The sequence below is a fragment of the Lagenorhynchus albirostris genome, chromosome 11 (assembly GCF_949774975.1).
Source record: "Lagenorhynchus albirostris chromosome 11, mLagAlb1.1, whole genome shotgun sequence".
NCBI classification, from domain to species: domain Eukaryota; kingdom Metazoa; phylum Chordata; class Mammalia; order Artiodactyla; family Delphinidae; genus Lagenorhynchus; species Lagenorhynchus albirostris.
In genome coordinates, this window is record NC_083105.1 from 63904619 (window position 1) to 63930252 (window position 25634).

General features: G+C 49.7%; 2 protein-coding genes across 12 annotated transcripts; both read left to right on the forward strand.

Moving 5' to 3' along the window:
- The first annotated feature begins 18 nt into the window (after positions 1–18).
- PRKAG1 (protein kinase AMP-activated non-catalytic subunit gamma 1) lies at positions 19–13928 on the forward strand. Of its 8 annotated transcripts, none has more exons than XM_060166345.1 (13): positions 43–125; positions 4079–4127; positions 9220–9406; positions 10936–11045; positions 11245–11326; positions 11425–11483; positions 11624–11669; positions 11772–11826; positions 12079–12205; positions 12314–12479; positions 12638–12675; positions 12944–13090; positions 13226–13928. In XM_060166345.1, exons 4-13 carry the CDS (start codon positions 10974–10976, stop codon positions 13328–13330), a joined length of 897 nt encoding a protein of 298 aa, XP_060022328.1. In that variant the 5' UTR covers positions 43–125; positions 4079–4127; positions 9220–9406; positions 10936–10973; the 3' UTR covers positions 13331–13928. The 8 variants fall into 8 exon arrangements, 7 of the variants coding, with proteins under 7 accessions (XP_060022325.1, XP_060022328.1, XP_060022324.1 ...); XM_060166348.1 differs by lacking the exons at positions 43–125; positions 9220–9406 and adding exons at positions 3035–3210; positions 6041–6132; XM_060166346.1 differs by lacking the exon at positions 43–125 and adding an exon at positions 3035–3210.
- A 283-nt stretch (positions 13929–14211) lies between these two features.
- DDN (dendrin) lies at positions 14212–20903 on the forward strand. 4 transcript variants are annotated; one of them, XM_060164985.1, is made up of 4 exons: positions 14212–14847; positions 15044–15133; positions 16993–17064; positions 17472–20903. In XM_060164985.1, the coding sequence occupies exons 3-4, from the start codon at positions 17018–17020 to the stop codon at positions 19342–19344; spliced, it is 1920 nt and encodes a 639-aa protein (XP_060020968.1). In that variant the 5' UTR covers positions 14212–14847; positions 15044–15133; positions 16993–17017; the 3' UTR covers positions 19345–20903. The 4 variants fall into 4 exon arrangements, with proteins under 4 accessions (XP_060020968.1, XP_060020969.1, XP_060020967.1 ...); XM_060164986.1 differs by lacking the exon at positions 15044–15133; XM_060164984.1 differs by lacking the exon at positions 14212–14847 and having other exon boundaries at positions 14981–15133.
- The last annotated feature ends 4731 nt before the right edge of the window (positions 20904–25634 follow it).

The following is a 25634-nucleotide window of genomic DNA, read 5'->3' on the forward strand; positions in this document are numbered from 1 at the left end:
CAGTCCTGACGTAGACGGAAGTGGCGTCGCGGTACCGGACGTGGGGCGGGACCTTCCCCGCCTCCCTCCCCGGGCAAGCTTCCTAAAGCGAACGAACCCAGCCGGCGTCTGTCGCGATGGAAGCGGTGAGGAGCGCGGGAGGGCTGCGGGAGGGCGCCGTGGAGCTTGAGACCCCCCCGTCAGGGGACGGGGAGGCCGGGGCCGGCTCTGGTGCCCAGTAACCGAGAAGCAGGGTGTCAGTCCTATCCCGTGACCCTGCTCCTCCGCTCCTTCGCTGAGTGCATCTCCTAGGACTGGGCCGCGCCCGTGCCTGCCTTCGGTCCGTGGTACTTTTAGCCCGCGCGGGCAGTGACTCCTAGCTCCCTCCTTGGAACCTACGCACGCCTTGGCGATATCGGGCCTCCTTTCCTTTTAGCGCCTCGGGCCCTTCAGAGGTTTGCCTGAGAGAGAAGGGTTGTGAGCCAGCTTTCCTGGGTGAAGCAGGGGGTTCCCAGGGACCCCCGCTTGCAGGTAGCACCTGGTCCCCAGTTGTGTGAGTGTGATTCATGCAGTCCTTGGCAGGACGGACGTCTGAAAGACTTTTATACTGCATTGAGGTGTCCAGCGAGGTAACATACCCTTAATGAGACTGAAAAGTGGGGTTTCCCCGAAGGAGGGACCCTTTCAGTGTTAGAGGCCACTGTGTCCCTGATCTAGTTTAGGTCACGCCCTGCTCTGCGATTCTAAGCAGGTGTGTTGGCGTAGCTCCTTCTTGGCAGGCACGCACTGACGGATTGTGGCAGGTCCCTGTCATCCTCCCAGAGTTGCTGCAGGTTGCCTACTACCTGTTTGGACCCATCCTCACTCTCAGGAGCCTTTGTCTAGTACTCTGGAACCCTGCCCATTCACTTCCCTCCATGTATCCTTTGTCAGGCAGAGTAACTCTAACTACCTTGGTTTTTATCATCTGCTACTGTAGTTGTGTGAGGGCTGCAGGTTCACCTTTCTTTAGATCAGTTACACGCCCAGGGTCATTCCCTTACTGTACCCTTTGTTTGCCTGCGGAGAGGTCATGTCCCTAAGGTTATAAAGAAGAAACCAGACCAAAGTGGTAAAGTGATTTGCAGCTGGTCACCCAGGCAAGGGAGTAAGTTCTTACAGATTAAGAGAATTTTGAACAAGAATGAAAGTTCTGATTCCATTAAATTCAAAATAACATTATTTTTTACTTACTTATAAATATATTATGGTTTACAAAGCATTTTAATATAGGTTTTCTGATTTAGCCCTCATACTTTATGTACTGGATTAGGTTCTTGGAATAGAAATAGTTTTGAAAAGAAAAAAAAAAAGGGAGTTCCCTGGCAGTCCAGTGGTTAGGACTCAGCCTTTTCACTGCCAGGTCTGGGTTTGATCCCTGGTGGGGGGACTAAGATACCGCAGGCCACGTGTCTTGGCCAATAAATAAATTAATTAATTGAATAAAATAAAGAAAAAGGAAAACTCCTGCTTTGAAAATGCTTAGCCTAACTGGAGTGGGGGTGAGGGCAAGTCAGTGACAGCTGTTATTTAAGGTAGACTGTAATAAATGCTAGCATCAAGATGCAGAAAAAGGACCGTGGCAGCATAGAGGAGGGAGAAATTGCTGTCAGCCCACGAGAGGGCATTGCAGGTTGAGAGAACAGTGTGAGCAAGGGCATAGAAACTGGGGCATGTAGAGATTAATTGGGGTGAGCCAGTGGCTTGATGTTGCCGGAGCTTTGGATTTTGGTCACAGTTGGAGAAATGACTGGAAAATGGAAAAGTAGGCTGGGGTCAGGTTGAAGATATTGCATACCACATTAAGTTTGAACTTTATTTTGTAATAAGAGGACCCATGGAAGATTCATGAGCAAGGTAGTGAGTGTACTTTAGGAATATTCCTAACGGCTTTCTGTAAATGGATGAAGCTGCTTCAGAAAGTAGTGAGTTCTTGGTTGCTGGAGTTGAAAGTCCCTTCCAAACCTGAGATGCTTGGTGAGAGAACTTGGTGACAGCATGAAAGACAAATTGAAGAGGAAATAGACTTCCTCTTCTCTAAACTGGCAGGGAGACCAGCTTAGAGAATGCTATAGAAGTGGGGTGTAAAAGGCTAAGTTAAAGCTGTGAAAGTGGAAAGGAGAGAGATGGCTTTGAGGCATTTCTAACATAGCAGCTTAGCTGATAGATGTTAAGGACGAGTTTAGGTCCTGCCCTGCTCTGTCATTCTAAGCAGACATGTTGGCATAGCTTGTTCTTGGAGGAATCAAGACCACAGTTCTAGGCATCAGGGAAGACAGCAGTGCAAAAACAAAGGTGGGACCCACAGTAAGAATAATAGGATTGGAGAGACAGATGCTGTTCTGTTTTGTATTGAAGCATTTGAGGAGTCTCTGTGACATCTGTGGTGGTCCAGCAAACAACTGAGAATGTGGATCAGGAGTTTGGAAGAAATTGTGAGTCTGTGTGTCAGATCTAGGGTGTGTCTCTGAAAATAGTATTTTGCACAAGTCCCCTATGTTATTAAATGTAGAGAGAGTGGACATAATTATCCCACTCCTGTGTGGAGAAACAGGCAGAAAGATAAAGTCATATTCAATTGTGTCTGACTCTCTTATGTAGGTATCTGTGTCTCTGTTTAGCTGTATGTCTCTTTTCTCTCTCTGTAACTTAATCTTAGGTCTCTCTGTTCATATCAGTGTGTATCATTATCAATTTGAGAGTTAAAAAACAAAACAGTTGAGAGTTATATGCAAACCCCCATGCTACGTGGTATGAGGGAGTGATACAAAGAACTATATGATAGTTCCAGGCTTCCAGGAATTTACAGTCTGTTTGGATAGATAACGAACAAAATAACTGTAGCACAGTGCAGTAAATAGGTATCATACGCTGGGTACAATAATTTCTACAGAAGTAGCTGTTTCTCTGTCTCTGTATAGATCTTTGTAAGACTGCTTTACTGCTAAACAGACCTCTTTCCCACTTAGAAGTGATGAGGCTGTTGTTCCGACAGTCTTGCCAAAATGCCGGGCCATGCTGATAGCCTTATGCTGCCCAGACAGAAGAGAGGGAGATTATCCCCTGCCCACACCCTGGCCCATTAGAGGAGGGAAGTTTAGGGCTGTCCTGCCAACTCGACCCTGTTTACCAGCCAACCTCCCAGCTTCAAGCCAAGGCCTTTAACTTCATGTCACTACAGCAGCTGTGGAGGTAAAGTATGACTTTAAGTTAGTTTGGGGATATTACCCAGACAGAGCAAAATAGAGGCAAAACTGTTGATTCCAGCCAACAAAAATTATCATGATCTCTCCTCGGTTCCTAGATAACAATGAAATTTCCAAATGTTCCCACTTGAGGGAGCACAGAGATGGTTCTGAAGGTTTCTCTATATTCAAAGCACTTTCTAATCTCAGACTGTCATGAACAAGGAAATTTGGAAAACCAGCACCCTCTGGGCTATAGCAGCCTTTGACTCACAAGGGTGCTGAGAGGACTCAGAACGTTTATCCTTCTTATCTACCCCTCAGTCATTCAAACTTTGACTCTCTCTGGTAGTCAGCTGCTGGGATCCTCCCCAGATGTGGCCCCCTCTCATGGTAAGGGGTACGTCAGTGACTCAGGTGCCCACAACTACGCTTAGTGACTGTTTGGGGGAAAGCAGTATTGTCTCTCTGGCTTCCATATTTTTATAAAATAGGTCTGTGAGAGTGTTGTGGGGCCAACCTTAAGCTCATATTTTCTAGTCTCAGCTTTTAAGACCTAATGTTTCATTAGGCAAGGTAGTATATATGGGCATGAGCTTTGGAACAGCACAGATCTGTATTCAAATCCCCATTCCACCCTTTGCCAGCCATGCGACCTTGGGCAGGTTGCTTAATATTTCTTGAACCTAAGTTTCCTAATCTGTGAAAATAAGGCTAATAATAGTATTCACCTCAGGGTTATTATAAAGACTAAATGAGATAATATTTCTGAAGGACAAGGAAGTCATTAGTTAACCAGCCGTTTCCCTAATATTGCTAGGCTCAAATGGATGGAGCCTAAGATACGCTGAATCTTTGTTCCTCTGTCTCTCCAGGTCACTTCTTCAGATAACTACTCAGCTCTGGAAAATGAGCATCCTCAAGGTAAGTTTACTGAAGAAAGGAAACTGGTATGAGAACCAGTTTCATACCAGTAGCCCCATCCTAATTTGTCTTCAGCAGTGCTTTTGAATTTCTCCCGGAGTCTTCCCTGGGAAGATCAAAGCTGGGCCAGATAATGTGCCAAACCACATAAATCAGGAACAATGATTTGGCAAGATCACCTAGGAATAAATCTTGGGCAGGGTGAGGATGATTAATAGCCTCAGTTGGCATACCACCTGAGAGAAACTTTTGAGGTACAGGGAAAACCTCTATAGGCAACTCTGGGCTGGCTAACCATGGTTTAGAAGTCCCTGGTAGGGACTTCCCTGGTGCTCCAGTGATTAAGACTCTGTGCTTCCAATGCAGGGGGTGCAGGTTCCATCCCTGGTTGGGGGACTAAGGTCCCACATGCCGTGCGGCCAAAAAAGAAAGAAAGAAAGAAAGAATAGTGAATGAATAAATGACTTGATACTGCAAAAAAAAAAAAAAAAAAAAAGTCCCTGGTATGTTCTGAGTAGCCCAGAAACAAAGCCACTAGGATTTCATCATACAGCGATCTCACTAAAACCACTGAGTATACACAAGAAATTATAGAAGGGACTTGAAACCCTTAGAACTAATCTAGAAATAGAGGCACTAAACCCTAAAATTCAGGGCACAGGAGAAGGCAATTCCAGCACCTGCCCAAATACTTGGTTAGAATGGCATGGTCCAACCCTAGGTCATCTAGAAAGAAGCAAAATTTATAGGCGTCTCTGGTAAAGAATTTTGCCCAGGAACACTCCTAGTCTTCCTAGGACATGTTTATTGGCATTAGGAGTACACACTTTCTCAGAGGATTGAAATATGGGATGAGATCCTAGGACATATTATTAAAGGTCCGTGAGTTCTCCACAAGAATTTTTTAAATGTTCTGTTTTCATGTTGTTGGTATCCAAAAAAGTTAATATAGTCATATTTTGAATTACCTAGATGATTCTTCATAATTGAGTACTGCCCCATGATATCAGTGCTCATTTTGTGTTTCTGAGTGCATTCACATTAGCACCAACTGAGGCAGGGGTAAGACACTCAAATTGTCTCCATGGATCAAGCAGTGACGTGAGCTGCGTATGACTACAATAACCTGTAGATCTCGTTGCATCTAAAAGGAGGCGGCAACTATCCAGGTCTGGTCAATTGCTACTATTTGGGAATTCACAACCTACTTTTGTAAGATCTTCTGATTATGAAAAGAAACTGAGAGTTTGGATTTTTATGTAAATCTCCAGATTTTTTTAAATTGGGCAACTGATTTAAATTATTTTAAAAATCCTGGGAAAACCAAGTCAAATATGTTTGTAGGCCTGTAGCCTGGAATGGTGGTATTTAACTGTCAGTGTAGCATGTCTTAAACTGGTGTCAAAAGACATGGGAGTCTTCTTGGGAGTCTGTGAGTTTTCAAATTTGAGGAACAATGGTGGCCTTCCAGTTAAAGATGGTGGATTGAATACATGCATCTACTTTTGCTCCTTCACAAAAAGCCACTAAAACCATGAAGGAATTTTTTTTAAAAGGTACAAAACCATCAGAATAGGGAGAACAAGAGAGGAGATAATAGCAATGAATTTTTGGAAGCTGGAAAGCAGACAGAAGTGTCGTAAGTGACTTAGCAGACCTGAGAAAACTGAATTATAAACTAGCAGTGAGGAAAGCCCAAAAGCATTGAAGGTCTGAGAAGCAGTCAGATCCCAAGACTCCCTCCCCCACTGAGTGCAGCTGGGAAACTCCCATCCCAACTTTGGCAAAGACTGGAGGTATGGAAAGGGGCGCCGGCCCAGTTGAAGGCAGAGGTACTGCGCTGAAAACAGGAGCATGAAGTGAACCATACTGGATGCTGAGACCCCAGCCCTTTTCCCCCATTCGGTTTTCAGAGTGCTAATAGAAAAGACTTCATCCTCCAAGCACAAAATTGCATGAATAATCCTTCTCTTCAGAATCCCATTGAGGGGAAAGCCCTATAAATGTAAGTATTGAGTGTTCCCCATCTAAATGGTTCACCGTCAACAAGGTTCATTTACAGACATAGAGCTTTTAATCAGCTCTAAAGACTCCACTCTTGGGCTTCCCTGGTGGTGCAGTGGTTGAGAGTCCGCCTGCTGATGCAGGGGACACGGGTGCGTGCCCCGGTCCGGGAAGATCCCACATGCCACGGAGTGGCTGGGCCCATGAGCCATGGCCGCTGAACCTGCGCATCTGGAGCCTGTGCTCCGCAACGGGAGAGGCCACAACAGTGAGAGGCCTGCGTAGAGAGGCCCGCGTACCGCAAAAAAAAAAAAAAAAAAAAAAAAAAAAAGACTCCACTCTTAAAATATGGTTTGAATCCTCCTTTAAACCAAGGATTACCAGACATCTAAAGAAACCCTGTAACTTGAAAAAAGTGATCCAAACTGCCCCCCACAAATGGAAAAAAACAAACAAACAGGAAAAAAAGCAACAGAAGGGAAAAGTCAATGCATAGAGACGAGAACTTTAAAAATTAATGTTAATGGACTTCCCTGGTGGCACAGTGATTACGAATCTGCCTGCCAGTGCAGGGGACACGGGTTCAATCCCTGGTCCGGGAAGATCCCACATGCTGCAGAGCAGATAAGCCCGTGCACCACAACTATTGAGCCTGCGCTCTAGAGCCTGTGAGCCACAACTACTGAGCCGGCGTGCCACAACTACTGAAGTCCACGTGTCTAGAGTCCATGCTTCGCAACAAGAGAAGCCACTACAATGAGAAGCCTGCGCACCGTAATGAAGAGTAGCCCTTGCTCACCACGACTAGAGAAAGCCCGCATGCAGCAACAAAGACCCAATGCAGCCAAAAGTAAATAAATAAATTTATTAAAAATAAATTTAAAAAATTAACACTAATGCATACTCAGATGAAGAATATTTCCACCATGAAACAAGTATAGGAAGTAATTTTTTTAAGAAAAGCAGTTTTCAGAAAACAAAAAAGGAGCTCTTGGAAATTAAAAATACAATAGCAAAAATTTTAAACTAAGTAGGAGGTGTGGAAAATCAAGGTGAAGAAATCTCTCATAAAGCAGAATTAGAAATCAAAGAAGTGGACTCACAGACATAGAAAACAAACTTATGGTTACCAAAGGAGAAAGGAGGGGGATAAATTAGGAGTATGGGATTAACAGATATAAACTACTATATATAAAATAAACAACAGAGTTCTACTGTATAGCACAAGGAACTGTATTCAATATCTTGTAATAAACTATAAAGGAAAAGAAAAAATCAAAGAAGAGGAAAGTAGGAGAGAAAAGATACAGTAGTTAGTACCTCCTTGTCCTCGGGGTATACATTCCAGGACTCCCAGTGGATACCTGAAACAGCAGATACTATGAAACCCTGTATATATTATGTTTTTGTCCTATACATACATACATACCTATGAAAGTTTAATTTACAAATTAGGCACAGTAAGAGATTAACAACAGTAACTAATAATCAAATAGAACAGTTATAACATATATTAAGAGTTATGTGAATGGGGTTGGTCGGTCTGTCTGCCTCTAAATATCTTACTGTACAAATTTAATGCCTTTTCCATCTTGACTAAGCCCTTATCACACACTGACCCCACAACTTTTGCAGTTGGAGGTGCGACAGCAAAACTAGCATGAATTCCTTTTTCATTCTTCACAGTTTCACAGATAGAAGATTCATCCTTTTTTTTTTTATCAGTGAATTGTGTTTATGCTGATTCTTTTTTTTTTTTTTTAACATTCTATCTTTATTTATTTATTTTTGGCTGCGTTGGGTCTTCGTTGCTGCACGCAGACTTTCTCTAGTTGCGGCGAGCGGGGGCTACTCTTCGTTGCAGTATGCGGGCTTCTCATTGCGGTGGCTTGTCTTGGTGCTGAGCACAGGCTCTAGGCGTGCGGGCTTCAGTAGTTGTGGTACATGGGCTTGGTAGTTGTGGCTCACAGGCTGTAGAGCGCAGGCTCAGTAGTTGTGGCACACCGACTTAGTTGCTCTGTGGCATGCGGGATCTTCCCAGACCAGGGATTGAACCCATGTCCCTGCCTTGGCAGGCGGATTCTTAACCACTGCGCCACCAGGGAAGTCCAGAAGGTTCATTTTTATCATAGATCTCAGCATATGATTTTTTTTCTTTCCCTTATTAAGTCAAGAACTTTCACCTTTTCACTTATAGGAAACACTTTGGGGCTTCAGTTTTACATATCCGAATTGCCAGCATCACTATTCTTGTGCTCTGTGGCCATTATTAAGTAAAATAAAGGTTACTTGAACACAAACACTGTGATACAGCGACAATCTGATAACTGAGATGGCTACTAAGTGACTAACGGGCGGGATATGCTGGACAAAGGGACGATTGACGCCCAGGGCTGGAATTGAGCTTAATGGCAAGAGATTTCATCATGTTGCTCAGAATGCCGTGCAATTTAAAACTTATGAATTGTTTATTTCTGGAATTTCCCATTTAATATTCAGACTAGGGTTGACCACGGGTAACTGAGACTGTGGAAAGTGAAACCTTGGATAAGGGGGGGACTACTGTATTTTAAAAACAATAACAACAACAACAAAAACAAACCTTAAAGGATCAGTTTTTGGAAGTCCAATATCTAAATAATAGGAGTTACAGAAAGAGAAAAATGACAACACAGAGGGAAGGAAACAATCAAGGAAGCAATTCAAGAACATTTCCTGGAACTGCAGAACATTAGTTTTCATGTTGAAAGGACTCATTGAATATTCAGCACAATGGGTGAAACTGTCCCACCCAAAGCACAATCATCATGAGATTTCAGAACACTGGGAACAAAGAGAAGATCCTGAGTTTCCAAAGAGAAAAAAACAAGTCACACACAAAGAATCAGAATTGCCTGGGACTCCGGACTCTCAACAGCACCAGAAGCTGGAAGGCAATGAAGCAGTGCCTTCAATATTCTGCAGGAAAATAAATTCCAACCTAGAATTCTATATCCAGCCAAATTATAATTCAAAGATGAGGGTAAAATAAAGATATCTGCAGGCTACAAGGTCTCAAAAAATTTACTTCCCATGCACCCTTTCTCAGGAAGCTACTGGAAGATGTGCTCCACCAAAACAAGGGAGTAATCAAAAAAGATGAAAACATGGGATACAGGACACAGGAGTGCCAGTACAGGAGAGACGTGAAAGGGCTGGCTCCCCTGGATGGTGATGAAGGAAGATCTAAGGATGACAGCAGTGCACACCAGGCACACCAGCCCAGATCTGAGCAGGTCAGAAGGCTCCAGAGAGACTTCTTTGGGTAGTTTAAATTGTTAGACTATCTCATGCTTCTGAACTTCTTGAAAGGAGATTTAAACAATTGGTAAAGAGTTTGGGGATTGAATTAGTTATAAGTATTATGCATAGAGAACTAAGCAAACAAAAAGACAAGACAGTTATTAACTCCAAGGAAAACAAAAAGTTGTGAAAGAAAAAAAAAATCAGACTTTACTACTTGACTTAGCTCTGAATAATGAATATTTAGTCAAAATTATTTAAATACTGATGTAACCAACCGTACAGTTTAACTTCTGGGAGAATGGAGTGATGGGAGGTGCATGTTTATAATGGGGTCCTGGTAGTAAAGAGAATTGAGAATTCTCATCTTCCTTGCATGATAATAGATAATGCCTCTCATCTTCCTTGCATGATAATAGTTAATGCCTAAAAGTGAACAAAAAAAGTAGCACTATAAGCGTGTTATTTATAGACGTAGAAATAAGTACCAAAATACTCAGCTAAAAGACGCCTCATCTCTGGGGAGGGGTCGTACAGGGAGGTGGGTGCTAGGGACTGCAGTTTTTCTTAACAAAATTTGTAGAAGTATTTGACTCTTTAAACTGTGTACCTGTATAACTTTCGTAAAAAATTAAAAACAAACAACTGGCATAGGATTTAAGAGCGTGAACTTTGGAATCAGGTAGATCCATGTTTGAGTCTTTCTTGTTACTAATGGTATGACCTGGAGCAGTTTTTTTTTTTTTTTGCTGCTTTCCACCTGTTTTCTCAGCTGAAAAATGAGGGCAATATTTATTTGCCTTGCAGATTAGATGGTGTAATATTTTTAAGTACACATAGCATACTATGTAGCACATTTGGGCTATTATTTTGGGGCTTGCTTCTCCAGTTGAGAGCAAGCAGTTAAAATCAGGGGAATGGAAAGGTAAACCCAGCCAGGGTCTCTCATTTGTCTAGAGTAGGTGGGATGATTTCTGATTCACACGGCCATCCCAAGATGGACTCTCAGGTTGTTTTGGGCCAGGTTGATTGAGCACTGGGCTTTATCTTAGTGTTGTTCTGAAATAGCCCAACTTGGACCATGACTTTCTCATCTGTGGGTCTTAGAAGAATTTTAAGAAGTTTACTTGGATTTTAAGAAGCTTAATTACATCTTAATTGAGAAAAGAGAACAAGTGAAAATGTGCTAAATATATGAAAAGGAAAATGAGTTAAGGATGAGAAAAAAAGCTTTTAGACTAGAATAGGTTAGTGAAAGTATTACAGACTTTCTGTTTTAGTCAGCCATCTTTTGGCTAAGGAGCCAGTAGATTATATAGTTCTACCTGGGGGTGGGGTTGGATGAAATGGTTTCGAAGGGGTTTATCCAGGTTTTGTGGGAACAATAGGAACAAAACAGAATAGGGGGCCTTATAAAATCATGCTGTAAATACTTGAGCAACTACAATACTTTTATTTTCTGCCTCTTTTGATTGTGAGTTGTTGCATGGAAGGAAGCTACTAACTTTCCCACCCTATGCAGAGACTCCAGAATCCAACAATAGCGTGTATACTTCCTTCATGAAGTCTCATCGCTGCTATGACCTGATTCCCACAAGCTCAAAATTGGTTGTATTTGATACTTCCCTTCAGGTAGGTGAAATCCTCTTTTCCCTTCCCCCTTCCTTGGAGCCTCTGGTTCAATACCTCTCATCCTACCTCATCCCAAGGCTAATACCCTTGTCCTTCTATGGGGTTGGGCTCATGTTTTCCCCAGCATACCCAATTCCTATTCTGTTAAAATCCTGCCCCCTGGGAATTTTCCTTTGTGACTGTTGCTCTTTCACTACAGGTGAAGAAAGCTTTCTTTGCTTTGGTGACTAATGGTGTCCGAGCTGCCCCTTTGTGGGATAGTAAGAAGCAAAGTTTTGTGGGTAAGCAGAAGTTGTTGGAACACAGTTTTACTGGCATCTTGTGCTGGGCAGGGAGAGAAGCTTTGAGCAGTGCTGAGGGCTCTTATCTTGGCCTCTAGGCATGCTGACCATCACTGATTTCATCAATATTCTGCACCGCTACTATAAATCAGCCCTGGTAAGGAGCCTTAGCTCAATGACCAAAACCACTTTCCCTGCCCAGAGTCCCTCATTCTCAGTTCCTTTCTTCCAAACAAACTACAAGGGGTTAGTGAAGCAGGGAGATCAAGTCTCAAGTTCTGTTGCTTCTGCTTTCAGGTACAGATCTATGAGCTAGAAGAACACAAGATAGAAACTTGGAGAGGTATGTAGAGAACTGGGGGTTGTAAAAGGATAAAGGAATGGAAAGTTTCCTGGGAAACAGTTTTTCATGGTGGTATTTTGTGAACCTCCCTTTTCCCTTCAGAGGTGTACCTACAGGACTCCTTTAAACCACTTGTCTGCATTTCTCCTAATGCCAGGTGAGTTCCAGCTAACCATTTGTCCAGAGGGGAAAGAGCCTTGCCATCATCATAGCTAAGGCCGTAGATACCCAAAGATCCAAGGGCAGAAGAGAGGCAAGACACTACACACACACACATATTTATTTAGATCTAGTCTGAACACTGCTCCTCTCCCCCAACCACCTGTTTATAAACAACCTCTAAGGAGCTATTTAACCACCCTCAGGCCCAGCACTGTGGAACTTATCATTATCCCCTACCTTCCCACAGCTTGTTTGATGCTGTCTCTTCATTAATTCGAAACAAGATCCACAGGCTGCCAGTTATTGACCCGGAATCAGGCAACACCTTGTACATCCTTACCCACAAGCGCATCCTCAAATTCCTCAAGTTGTTTGTAAGTGCTCCTCGGCCCAGTTTTTACTTCTTACATGCTTGTCGGAGGGGTCTCCAAAGGTGGTTTGAGGGGCCTTGAAAAAAATCAAGATGATGGTTATTTCCTCAGATCACTGAGTTCCCCAAGCCAGAGTTCATGTCTAAGTCTCTGGAAGAGCTACAGATTGGCACCTATGCTAACATTGCTATGGTCCGCACTACTACCCCCGTCTACGTGGCTCTGGGCATCTTTGTACAGCACCGAGTCTCAGCCCTGCCAGTGGTGGATGAGAAAGGTGAGAGATTGGGCAAAAGGAGAGGGAGGGCTCCAGGGAAGCCAGGGAGGCTGTGGGAAAATCTGCTGTCCCCTCAGCTCAGCCCGGAGGGTGATCCTATAGGCAGGGGGAGCCTTGGATGCCAGATCCTCCTTGCTGAGCTGCCTCTGTCCCCCTAGGGCGTGTGGTGGACATCTACTCCAAGTTTGATGTTATCGTGAGTGATTGTGGAGGTGCTGGGAGGCAGGGAAAGGGGTGGGGTGTTGGATGTGGAGAGGGAGAAGAAGAGAGTCTCTTCTGGGACCTGAGGGTTTTAGAAGCTTCCAAGCTTTCAAATCCTGTTTGAAAAGGAATTGAATGAGCTGGGTATGGCTTGTGGGCATGGCTGACAGCTACCCTAAATCACTCTGGTGAGGTTGGGTGGGCTCGGAGTTTGCGGGCCGGCTCCCTTGCTTCCCTGCATGAATGTTTCTCTCTCTCCCCAGAATCTGGCAGCAGAAAAGACCTACAACAACCTAGATGTGTCAGTGACCAAAGCCCTGCAACATCGATCGCATCACTTTGAGGGTGTCCTCAAGTGCTACCTGCATGAGACTCTGGAAACCATCATCAACAGGCTGGTAGAAGCAGAGGTAGGGGAGCCAGCAACCCAAAAGGTGCTGGGGGTAGCAGCTTCGGTTTGGCATGGAGGGTAGGGGCTGAAGGGCTCACCTTAACTGAGGCTGACACTAAACATCCCTTTCTCCCTTCCTTATTGCTCTGTGCAGGTTCACCGACTTGTAGTGGTGGATGAGAATGATGTGGTCAAGGGAATTGTATCACTGTCTGACATCTTGCAGGCCCTGGTGCTCACAGGCGGAGAGAAGCCCTGAGCCGGGGGAAGGGCTCATGCTGCACCGGGGGTTATGCCCCACTCACTGCCTGCCCAAAGCTCTGGGAACCAGAGACGAGAACTTTAGAGAATTGGGACTCTGTTCCCTGCCCGGGAGCTCCCTACCCTTCTACATGGGAGTGAGGGAAGGTGTGGGGGAGGAAGGAGAATGGATTTTTAGCTGTCCTTATTCCTCACCCTTGAGGAAATCTTTCAGCCTGGTCCCTGCCCACTTAGACATAGCCCCCTTTCTGTGCTTCTCAGGCAAATTCTGATCTCTGAGAGATCCCCAGACCTCACCCAGCCTTTGCCTCTATCTCTGTCCCTGACTCCACCCTAAGATAATGGACACAACAAAACTCTTCATAAAGATATTTTTATTCATCCTGTTTCACGCTGTATGGAGGAGGCTGAGTCCATTTAATGGCATTTCTTCCCATAATGGGAGTGGGGAGGATCATGGGGAGGAGGGCCTTTGGGTTCCTGTGCTGTATGCATATGAAGGGAGATGAGACTCAGGTGGAGGGGGAGGGCAGAGCGGTTAGCTGAGGTTATTGCTTTTTGTGGCAAACCTAATTAAAATGACAGGAGCCTCTTCATGGTATTTCAGTGTTTGATTTTTGTAGTTGATAGACACTACTACTCCAGCCTTCCTACTTCATATGGCTTCTCCAGCTCATCATTAATAACAACAATAATAGCACACACACATATATATAAAGCTGTGTGCCAGGCACCATTCTCAGTGCTTTACATATATTACTTCACCTAATCCTCAGAACAATAGTAGATACTATTTCAGTTTTACAGATTTTTTTTTCTTTTAACTGAGGCACAGAGAGGCTAAGTAACTAGCCTAGGGCCACACCGTTAATGAAAAGTAGAGCTAGGATTTGAGCCGAAATAGTCTTGCTTTAGAGCTCATGCACTTCACCACTACACTAGATTTACTGCCTTTCTAATTCACTCTTCATAACTATTCCCTGCAGTCTCCTTACCACCTCACTTTCTCCTCTGCCTGGACCAAGGAAAATCCCATCACAGACTGAGGATCTCCTTTAGGTAGGCAGAGAGACCTGCCACTCTCAACTTTTCTTAGAGAAGGTGGGACTCTGGATTTTGCTGAGCTGGCACTGTCTTTGAACTCACAAATCCCTTTCTTCCAAGGTAGATATGAGCCGGAGAGTGGGGGGTGGGGAGCAGCAGGATTATGGTCACCCCATCAGACCCTTTCCCTGTGCTGAAACCATGTGGACCAAAACAGTAGTCAGCACCGAGCACTGTAAGGACTGCTAGATTGTTGGCTATGAACCAAATTCTGGGTACCATCTCACCACTGCCTTACAGGTATGATAACCATTTCCTATCCAAGATTTGAAAGAACTTCAGAGTAACTCCTGTGTGTATCCCTACCCACACTGTGCCTAAGAACTCGGATGAACCCAGCCATACCATACTTGTTCCTCCAAACCAGGCTTCTTGATGGAACACAGAGAAGCATCAGGGCACTGGTCAGAGGTCAGCTTTCAGTGCTGCATCATGGCTTTGGAGAAGCCCCTGCTTCTGCATTCATCCCTTCACAGCTCTCATAGCACATTCCCAGCCTTGAGGGAGGGAGGCTTCCAAGTTATTAGAATTAGGGTATGTTTGTGTGGGGGTGGGTGAATGGTGGAAAGGACAGATGTCTCCTTATGTCACATTCCATCGTGTCTAGGGAGGAGGCAAGGACTTTTAAAGCCTTAGGGCTCTGTTGGGACCTGGGTGGAAGGAAGCACCTTCAAGCAAAGAGACATCGGTGCACCTGGTAGGTGTAAAGTGGGGTCGACTGGATGGGATAGGGGATGTTTGGGTTCACTCTAAAGGTCCATGTTAGGGAGCAGGAGGCCTGGGTTTTGTTTCTCTGGTTCTCAGTAAGTCAGTCTCTGTCCTAAAACAACCCTCCTGGCTCATCACCTTAAAAGGAAGGGTCTGTGCCTAAGGGCTGCATATGCTTTGGTGGAAAACAAATGGGGATCTGCGTCTCCCGTTGCCCCCTAAAAACCCAACCAGTCAGTCTCAGAGTCTGAGGATGGAGCAGAAAGAAAGGCAAGGGACAAAATTTGGGAGCCTCAAAGCTTTCTATTCTTACCTGTTCCTCTCAGGAGAGGCGAATTTTCCCTTCTTCAGGAACCACTGCCATACACACTCTTCTCCCACCTCCCCGCACCCCTCCTCTCCACTGGAACTGCTGCCATGGTTGCCAGGCATGGTTGCTAAGTCTCTGCATGGAAGGGTTGGCGTGGGCTGTGCTGCCACTAACATTACCATGGTGAATCAGGGGACACCTGGTATAGGCTTGGGGGGAGGGATCATGTAGATGTAAGCAACGACCCCCTCCCCCGGGACAGAATGAGCCTAAAAGGTGATGATCTTGAGCACCACTTCAGGTGGGGGTTGAGTCAGCCAGGCATTGTGGTAGTGGTGATGGAGAGATCTACGCTGGGAAATAGGGCCCACTTTTATCATTTCAGTTGCTAGGGGATTAGTTTTGCCAAGGGAGCACGCCATTCCTCCTCTGTACCCTCTGAGAGGGTGCAAGTGGGTACGCACCCTAGTCTGTCCTCCATAAAGCTGAGCAGAGCTCAGGCTGAGAACATTATGACCCCCCAAATCCACGCTTCTGGACTAGGGGAGAGAGCCTGCCTCAGGGAGAGGGCTCCACGGGTGCCCAAGGACAAACATCTTAGAATGAGAGTGTGGGCAGCTTCGATGGCTAAGACAGACTCCCGTCCTGCTGCACCAGCAGCCCTGAGCACAGCACTGAGAGGGTAAGGAGTTAAGGGTGTGTGTGGGGGGGGTGACCCTTTTTGAGCTTGGAGGCAGCTCTCCCCCAGAGTCGCACAAAGGCTGCGTGAAAGCCACCGCCTCCTCCCTCCACCGCGTGGAAGCTGGTTACTCATCTCCTCTCTGCGCCCGAACGCCACTGCCGCTAAAAATAACCCCCCCAGCCTGGGCCAGCCCCTCCTGCACCCCAACCCCATGGAAACCAGCAGAGAGTGGCAGGCGGGGACCTTGAGTTCCATTCCCATCACCTCCCTGTCGGAGAAAACGAAGTCCGAGGCAGGAAGTCAGGGGCAGAACGCTGCTGGTCAGGCACCCTGACAAGCAGGAGAATGAAGGGTTAAAACGGCGGGAAGGTTGAAGAAATGGGGGCGGGGGTGCAGGCGCTGTCAGCTTGGCAAGAATAAGAAATCCCCTGCCCACTCGTGCAGGTCCCATCAGGCTTGGGGGACAAGAGCAGTGGGAAGGGGCGCCCAATCCCGGGCCCCAGGAGGCGGTCGTGCACGTGGGGGAGGTAGCAGCGCGGAGCCGTCCGCGCCGTGTCACATGCGCGCGCACACACACAGACAGGCACACACGTGTGCCTGGGTATATATAGTCCCCAGTCGCTGGGCCCGCCGCTCTGCAGTGGGCGCCGGCTCCCCGGGCTGGGAGGGGGCTTTCGGGGCGGGTGGGAGGGTGGGGGGCCGGGGTGGGGTGGGGCAGGATGCTGGATGGCCAGCTCTTCTCCGAGGGGCCCGATAGCCCCCGGGAGCTCCAGGATGAGGAGTCTGGCAGCTGCCTCTGGGTGCAGAAATCAAAGCTGCTGGTGATCGAAGTGAAGACTATTTCCTGTCATTATAGTCGCCGCGCCCCTCCTCGACAGCTCATGGACTTCCAGGCCAGCCACTGGGCCCGCGGGCCCCAGAGCCGCACGTGAGTGAAGGAGGGGTAAGGGGAAGAGAGTGGTGGGGCAGGGATTGGGGTCCGGACCTTACCGTGGGCACCAGCCAGGGCTGCTGTTCCCCCTTCTCTTTCCCACGCCTCCCCCCACTCCATCCCGAGGGCTGGGGCTTGACTCATCCCGTTTGTTTGGGGGGACAGGAGTGGGCGTGAGAAAGGGCAGGTGAGATGGGGCAGACGCTATTAAAGTGTGTATGGAGAGATGGTGAGGAGTCCCGCTTCGACTTCAACCCTAACATATACGCACGTGCACACGCGCACACACTCACACACTCCCCTCCACAAGGCGGCCCCAAGTGGGCTGCAACGCTCCCAGCTCCCCGGACCTCGGCTCCCTTCCCCCACAAACTGCTCACCTGGGTTCCTGCTCATTGTCCCAGGTGTGGGCCGCGCCTGGGATCCCCTGAGCCGCCGCCCCGCCGGCCCTGGGCCTCCAGGGTGCTGCAGGAGGCGACCAACTGGCGGGCGGGGCCCCCGGCCGAGGCCCGAGCCCGGGAGCAAGAGAAAAGGAAAGCGGCATCGCAGGAGCGGGAGGCCAAGGAGACTGAGCGAAAAAGGCGCAAGGCTGGTGGGGCCCGAAGGAGTCCCCCTGGTCGGCCCCGCCCGGAGCCTCGGAACGCCCCTCGGGTGGCCCAGCCTGCAGGGCTCCCAGCTCCCTCACGGCCGGAGCGCCTGGGGTCCGTGGGGCGACCGCCCCGTCCATCCGCGCAGCCGCAGAGCAATCCAGGGGCGGCGTGGGCGGGGCCCTGGGGAGGTCGGCGGCCAGGGCCTCCCAGCTACGAAGCTCACCTGCTGCTGAGAGGTGCTGCCGGAATGGCCCCGCGACGCCGCTGGGACCGGCCGCCACCCTACGTGGCTCCACCCTCTTACGAAGGCCCCCACAGGACCCTGGGGACTAAGCGAGGACCCGAGCCCTCGCAGGCGCCCGCCTCTTCAACCTCTGCTCCGACCAGGACAGAGGGAGGGTGCACAAAGAAGAGGCTAGATCCTCGGATCTACCGGGACGTCCTAGGGGCCTGGGGTCTCCGTCAGGGCCGGGGTCTCCTGGGGGGATCCCCAGGCTGTGGAACAGCCAGGCCAAGGCTGGAGTCCGGTAAGGTGGCCGCGGAGAGAAGCCTGAGGCTGGCTGCTGCTGGCCTGAAGAGTGGTAGCGACGGACATCCCCAAGCCAAAGCTGCTGGGAACCCAGGCACGGAGACAGTTCCTGCGGGGTCTGCACCTGCCACTCCCAGCCCCCCGCGTCCTGCTCCCAGGTCCAGGCCCCATCCCAAGGGCTCCGGGGAAGGGAGAGAAGGGAGAGAACAGAGCTGGCTCCCCAAGTGCTGGATGCCCTCCGTTAAAAAGCAGCCTCCCCGACATAGCCAGACCCTCCCCAGACCCTGGGCTCCGGGAGGCACGGGATGGAGGGAGTCCCTGGGTCATAGAGAGGAGGCCGGACCCGAGACCTTGGAGGGTTGGAAGGCGACCCGCCGCCCCCACACCCTGCCACGAAGTTCCCGTGGCCCGGCTCGTGGGGAAGGTGTCTTTGTCATTGACGCCACTTGCGTGGTGATACGGTCCCAGTATGTTCCGACCCCTCGAAACCAGCATGTGCAGCTTTTGCCCGCTGGGGTGCCGCGCCTTGTGGGGAATGCCCCCACCCAACTGAAGCCCAACAAGGAGGAGGGAGAGGGGGCCGCGGTCCTTCCCTCCCCTTGCCGAAAGCTGCTGTTGAGCAGTCGCCCTTCACAGCAGCCCGGTGGGGGACGTGGGCTCGAAGCTGAGGGCGGGACGTCCGCGGACTCCTCACTGGAGGAGCGCGCCTCCCGCATCTTGGGGCTCCCGGTCGGCGAAGTAAACCTGCAGGATGCCCCCACGCAGCCAGGTAGCCCAGAGCACTCAGCCTTAGGCCCAGCGGCTTCGGGAGGCGCGCGCCGTGCCGAGGGCTCGGAGGAAGTGGCTGCGGTCCTGCGGCGCGCAGGCCGGGGCTGGGCGCGGACCCCGGGGCCCTATGCCGGGGCCCTGCGGGAAGCCGTGTCTCGCATCCGCCGCCACACCGCCCCGGACTCCGACTCGGACGAAGCTGCGGAGCTCAGCGTCCATAGCAGCTCTTCTGATGGAAGCGACACAGAAGCCTCGGGCGCCTCCTGGCGGAACAAGCGGACCGGGCCCCCGGAAGGCGGGAAGGCAGCCGAGCTGAGCGACAATATCGGAGAGATTCTAGATGTCATCAGCCGAACCGAGGAGGTCCTCTTCGGGGGCGAGGGACACTAAGGGGACCCCACAGGGAAATAGGGAGCGACAGTGAGAGGCCCTTTATTGTATTTGTGTCCCCTTTCTTCCTCACAGACTTCCCTGTACCTCTTACCTATACCCGTTCCCATACTCAAAATAGAAGGCGCACAGATGAAAGGAAAGGGAGCATATGTCAATTCATGATTTTTTTTTTTTCAGGAGAGGTGAGGGTGCGCAGTAGACTTTAACGTTTGGTAGGGTCTTCAGGGCACTCGGGTAAGGTCTCAGCAGGGGCCGACGCACTAGGCATGGAACTGAGCAGAGAGGCCTAGGCAGGATAAGGCAGGAGGACAGGGATGGGATAGTCATAGGGCAACTTCAGGGCAGGGCCTCTGGGCAGGAGGGGGAAGGTGATGGAGAGGCTTCGGACTGAGGTGACCAGGTGACGGGGAGGCCCTTGGCAGAAGAGGAGGGGCTCTTGGCAGAAGCCGCCAGCAAAGCAGGAAGAGGACTCACTTTGGTGTCACAGGTTTTGGCTTCCAATCCCAACTCTGACACTGGTTGGCTGGGTGACCTTCGGCAAGTCGCCTCCCCTCTCCAGGCCCTGTAATATGTAAAACAAGGGAGTTCTAACGTCCATCCCTGATGTTTTGGAGTCCTTGGGGAGGCATTTATCTACTCCTCCCCTGCCCAAGCCAAGACAGTTAGGAATAAGTGAACAGAGTCTGAGCGTCCCTGGGTGGCTTCTTTGACACCTGCATTCACTCTCAATTCAAGAGACTGTGCAGTGTTTGCAGAAGAGCCGAGTAAGTGGGCAAGGGCTCCTATTCCAGTCTCAGGTTTAGGCGTAGGATCCCCAAGGCAGTGCAGGGTGGTGGCCTTGTCACTGTCCCTGGTTTGTGGTGGTCTGAGCTGAGCAGCTTGGGACTTTTTTAGGCCTTCCCCTTTTCCTCCTCCCCAGTGTTCCTTAGTGATGCTCTGAATAGTTACCACGATTTCCCACTCAGGTGGTATCACCCATCTGAAAGAACCCTGAGAATGTCTTGCATGTCTGCCTCTTCCAGAAACCAGCCAGGGAAGGAAGAGGGAGGCTGGTCCCCAAAAGCCTGTAGGTGTGGGGTGTGATACTCGCTGTAGCCACTACGGGGCGCGCGCAGGTCGCGGATTTCCCTGGTAGCTAGTCCGCGAGTCCCTCCAACCCCGGCACTGCCAGTTAATCAATTGCTCCCTAGTTACTGCGCGCGGGTCCCCCGCCTTGCTGTCTCCAGTCTTGCGAGATCGGGAGCAGGCCTCTGGCCTTGCAGACCTCTGGAGCGCGCGGAGCCCCTCTTTGTACTACTATCCACACCAAACGGCTTGGGACCCAGACACTGAAGTATTTTTTTTTCTTCGATCTCGGGCACCTCTTCTGTCTCTATTTACTAGCCATGTGAACTTGGCCAAATCACTTCACCTCCCTGAGCCTCAGTTTCCTCATCCGTCAAATGGGGGTTTATAAACACCTACCTCGCAGGGTTGTTGTGAGGACTTAATGCGATAATGTATGTAAAGCGCCTTGCACAGTGCCTGGTACACAGCAGGCGCTCAATAAATCTAAGCTTCCCTTTGTCCAGCCTTGGCATCTTCTTCCTTTCACCGACCCACTCCCCATAGTGTCCCTTCCCCAGGGCTCCGGCGCTCCTTCCCGCCTGGTGGGCGGTGGAGGAGACTCCTTTACTGGATGGAAACTCCCTGCCCACCCCTGTCTCCCCCAGGCCGGACTCTCTGTTCCTTGCCCCCCACCCCACCCCCGCTGGCTCTTCCCATTGCCCCGATGCCCTCCCCCCACCCCCCATTCCGGGCAAGGGCTGAGTCAGCCTGGGTAAATTTAGCCGCCGGCTCGGCAGGCGCGGGGGCTTCGCTCAGACTCAGTCTCCGAGTCCTGGCCCGGCCCTCGGCCCCGCCTCTGCCCCCCAACCCCACGGAGTCCTGCCAACTCCAACTCAGGCTCAGCGTTCAGATCCCCAGGCCCGCTCTCAAACCGCGTATAGTTTTGGTCTCCAATTATCTCAGTGTCACTCCCCACCCGCACCAGGAGAGGCTGGGCAGGACGGGGAGGGGGCAGGGTAGGGAGGCCGCTGGACTGGACCCTAAGCCGGGCCTTGGTTCTGTGGAATGGGGCACGGGGTGGGGGGTGTCCTCTTTGGGCTTTGAACCTAAATGGAGAACCTTGGTCAGTCACCCGGGAAGGTCCTTCCATCCCAGAAGCTGCCTGGAACCCACACTGCCAGGTTTCAAGTTAGCTCTTACTGGAGGAAGTAAAGTAATTGGGGTTCACCTTGGGCAGAGATCAAAGGTTCCTGAGTTCTGTCTCCCTTCCACCTACAATTCTAACTTCTACCGATTATAACTACTGAGCATTTACTGAGCACCTGAGGGGAACCAGGCACTAAGCTGGGCTCCAGGAAAGAGATGAGTAAGACCTGCCTGACAATGGGGTGAAGAGGAAAACACACAAATAATGATAGATTGAGCAGCGGGTGTTAAGTACTCTAAGGAATCAAACAAGGCAGAATGTATGGATTTTATGAGACCAGGAAAGCCTGCATGGAGGAGGTGGCATCTGAGATAGAATTCGGGGAAAGGGGTTGCAGGTAGAGGGGAGAGCAAAAATAGAGGCATGGATATAGGGAAACAGGGTATGTTTACGAAATTATCAAATGGTCTGGTTTGCCCGGAGTTGAGGATACGTTCAGAGGAGTTGTGGAAGATAAAGGCAGGAGTGAAAACTGAGGCCAGGCTGGGGTGAGCCTGCTCCAGCTGAGGGGTGTGTGCCTCCGACCTCTGGGCCTGAGAAGAGGATGGACTTCAGGCTAGGAGGAAGACTGAGGAAGACCAGGGCAGTGGTGAGAGCATCTGCCTGGATTTTGCTGTAGCCCAGGGGCTCCAGGGCTCTGGGGCTGGCAGGAGAGGTGAGCTGCATGGGAAAGTGGAGGGGCTGGCCTTGTGGAGGTGGGCTCCACTATGCTGCCTGGGCCTCTTTGAGGGTGAGCACACAGGAGGCCAGTTTCTAAGAGCTTACCCACACTGCTATCATTGTTAGAGAACTATGGTAGTGTTGTGTTCAGAACACGGACTCTGGGACCTGGCAGCCTGCGTTTAAATCTTGTACCTACCTCATACTAGCTGTGTGACCTTGGGCAATTACTCAACCTCTCTGTGCCTTGGTATCCTGAGTTATAAAATGAGGTTATTAATAGTGCTTTTTCATAGGCTTGTTGGGAGGATGAAATGATTCAATATGTAAAGCACTTAGAACAATGCCTGGTACACAGTAAGTGACACATAAGTGTTAAGCTCTGATTATTATTCCTCTCTAGGGCTATGTCATTAGTGTTGGGGTATCGGGCTAGGAGATGGGAAGAGAGAAGTAGAGGTAAGGGAAGAGGAGGAACAGGCAGCAGAGGCGGAGAGAAGAGGGGTGGAGACAAACAGCCCCTTGAACGGGTGAATGGTGTACTGGGATCATTTGGGTGGTTAAGATGCCAGTGCACTAGCCGCCCCCCCCCCCCACCAAGACTCCATTTATCTTTGCCTAAGGGTGGAATCAGCACCAGCTGCTAAAGATCTGGGGAGAAAGGCAGAGAGAGGAGAAGAGGAGGAGCTAGTGCAGGTCTCAGGGCCAGCCCTTGGTGAGCCATATCTCAGACTGGCCCTGCAGGGCCCTGTGGGTGGAAGGCTGGAGACTCCCTGCTGTGAAAATGACTTCTAAATCTGGCTGTGTCTGCCAGCCAGCCAGCCTCAAGACAGAGGCCACAACTACCTCTCTCCTCCCACCCCCACCTTGGGACAGCCTCACAGGTCAGGAGTAGGGAAAGGCAAAGCTGGAGGGTGTGGTCAGGTAGGGGCAGAAGCCCTCAGGTTAGCACAGGATGCTCCTACCCTCCCAATAGCCAGGTTCTTCTCAGGGAAGCCCTTTTCTGAACGGGTCCCAGTTAATATGACCTTATAGGAGCTAAGAGCCCCCTCCCCCTTCAGACTTTCAGGAGAGCCCTGGGACTTCCCTAGATCAGCCACAAATGGGTAATGACACAAAGAACCAGGCCATAACTCTGGCGTGTGTGGAAGTGTGTGAGGAGGAGAGGACAAGCAAAGATGGCTGAACATGAATAGTACTGGTAGTGTGCAAAATGTGTCTGTGGGGAAGAGAGTCGGCTTTCACTCAGTTATTCATTTGTTCACACACCCATTAAACCTGTATGCCAGGCCCTAGGGACACACAAGAGACTCAGACATGTTACCTATCTTCAGGGAGCTCACAAATCTAGGGTGTGTGTGAGACAGGGTACGGGATGTGGAAGAGGAAACTACAGAGTCATCACCGTGCAGGCGGTACAATATAATATATGCTGATGAAGACATTCCAGAGGGTCTACGTGAGCATGACGGAAGGAACAGCTCCCAAACTATAACTACTGGGGAGTCAGAATATACCCAGGCCTCTGGGAGACCAGTCACTGAGGGTGCACCTGTTAGTGAAGGAAGTCTCGGCCTGGACACTCTTCTCTCCTCTGTGTGTCCTGGCATGGGGTAGCCTCCCTCCCTTGAAGCCCCTGGTACTACATAGCCTTTTGTGAATCTTTTTTAGAGAAGACTTGCTTCCTCCATCCATCTATCTATGCATGCATGCATCCATCCTTTTGTTCATTCATTCATGTATCCGTGAACGCACGCGTCCATCTATACATCCCACGCATCCATTTATCCATTCATCCACCAAACTCATGTCATCCTTCCATCCATTTATCCATCTATCCATTCATTCATCTATCCATCCATCCATCTATCTTAATGAGGGCATATGATGTGCCTAGCTCAGTGTTGCAAGAGATGCCAAGATGAACAAAACACAGAGTCCATGTCCTCAGAAATCTAGAAGCCAATAGGAACATGAATAACATACACAGATCACCACCCATGGAACAGCCAGTATGTGCTGTTAATGAAAGCCCTGCCAAGGAGGTGCTTCAGGAGGCGGGGCCCCTTTGCCAAGGGAAATTAGAAGAGCTCCAAGAGGAAGGAAGCTTTGAGGTGGATTTCAGCAGCGGGAGATGGGGAAGAGGTTCATTCCAGGATGTGGGTGAAGGTAGAGAGGTGGGAACGCACACAGATTTCACTGGGAGCAAAGGCACTGGGGAAGGCAGAGCTGCAGAGGGATGGGATCCTGGAATGATGTGTGGGAGACAGATCATGAAGTGTCCCTGGGAAGCAAGGATAAAACGTTTGAGCTTTAGTGAGAGGAATTGACGGAGAGGTGAGGGGCAGAGAGTTTTTGTAGAATTCCCCACTGGAACATGAGTTACTCAAGAGTAGCGCCTTTGATTTAGCTCCATATCACCTACAAGCTTGGCCTGGAGCAGGTTCTCAGCAAATGCTGGCAGAAGGAAGGAACAAATGATAAAACTGTGTCACAGGAACACTGGCACAGCAATTCAGGGTCAACATATAGGGGGAGGGGTGGCTGCTGCCTGATGTGACCACCCCCTGCCCCCATCCCCCTGCTGGGAGGGATGACCCGGCTTCCTTTGCTGGGGTCTCGCAGGAGCTCTCCCAAGAGGCACCACAAGGTGGCGCTGTTCCAACTGTAGCACCGAGTTCTGCCAAGGTCCTTGACACAGGCAGCTGGTGAAGTGCCCATTCAAGAACTGTCCGGGGATGGTCAGAACTTCTTTTCAGCAAGTCCTGAGGCAGAATGAAGAGTCTGCGTGCAGCTATGGAAGAGAAGAGTCGACAGATCTTAACCCCAATGAAAGGACAGGCCTCACCCATCCATTCATCTGACAGGATCTACTATGTGCCAGGTACAATGTCAGGCTCTCGGAAAACAACAGTGACAAAGACACAGTCTCTGCCCTCCAGGAGCTCACCATCCAGTCCTGTCCAAATCTTCCTTTGCTATCTTTCTCTATCTCTCTCTTTTACACACACACAGACACACACACACACCTGTTCCCCACGGCCAATCCCCTTGACCTGGGAGGCCATCTCCATGTGAAATCTACTCTTTGACACTGTTCACCCCTTCAAATCCAAGTTTCTCCCCAAGGTTAGTGCATGGCCACATTAGCGTGAGCCCTGGATGCTCCTTCCTGGGATGGCTCCTCTTCCTCTTCCCCTGAGCTCCCGCTCGAGCCCTTTCCTATTCTTTCTCCCCGCCTCCCCCATCATACCCACACTACTCTGCCAGCCCTGGGACCCCCCTAAAGTACACCTGGCATGGGATGGGGCCTCCTAATACCCTAGAGCTCTGGAGGCTACAGGGACATGAAGGTGGATCCACAGAAGGGCCC

What these genes read in the sequence shown, in the direction of transcription:
- PRKAG1 (XM_060166341.1), top strand. Translation starts at nt 2,427, where the DNA reads ATGTGGATCAGGAGTTTGGAAGAAATT. An exon ending in TATTTGATACTTCCCTTCAG is followed by an intron (nt 11,046 to 11,244) that starts GTAGGTGAAATC and finishes CTTTCACTACAG; the next exon opens with GTGAAGAAAGCTTTCTTTGC. An exon ending in TAAGAAGCAAAGTTTTGTGG is followed by an intron (nt 11,327 to 11,424) that starts GTAAGCAGAAGT and finishes CTTGGCCTCTAG; the next exon opens with GCATGCTGACCATCACTGAT.
- DDN (XM_060164983.1), top strand. Translation starts at nt 16,856, where the DNA reads ATGCTGGATGGCCAGCTCTTCTCCGAGGGGCCCGATAGCCCCCGGGAG. An exon ending in CGCGGGCCCCAGAGCCGCAC is followed by an intron (nt 17,065 to 17,471) that starts GTGAGTGAAGGA and finishes TCATTGTCCCAG; the next exon opens with GTGTGGGCCGCGCCTGGGAT.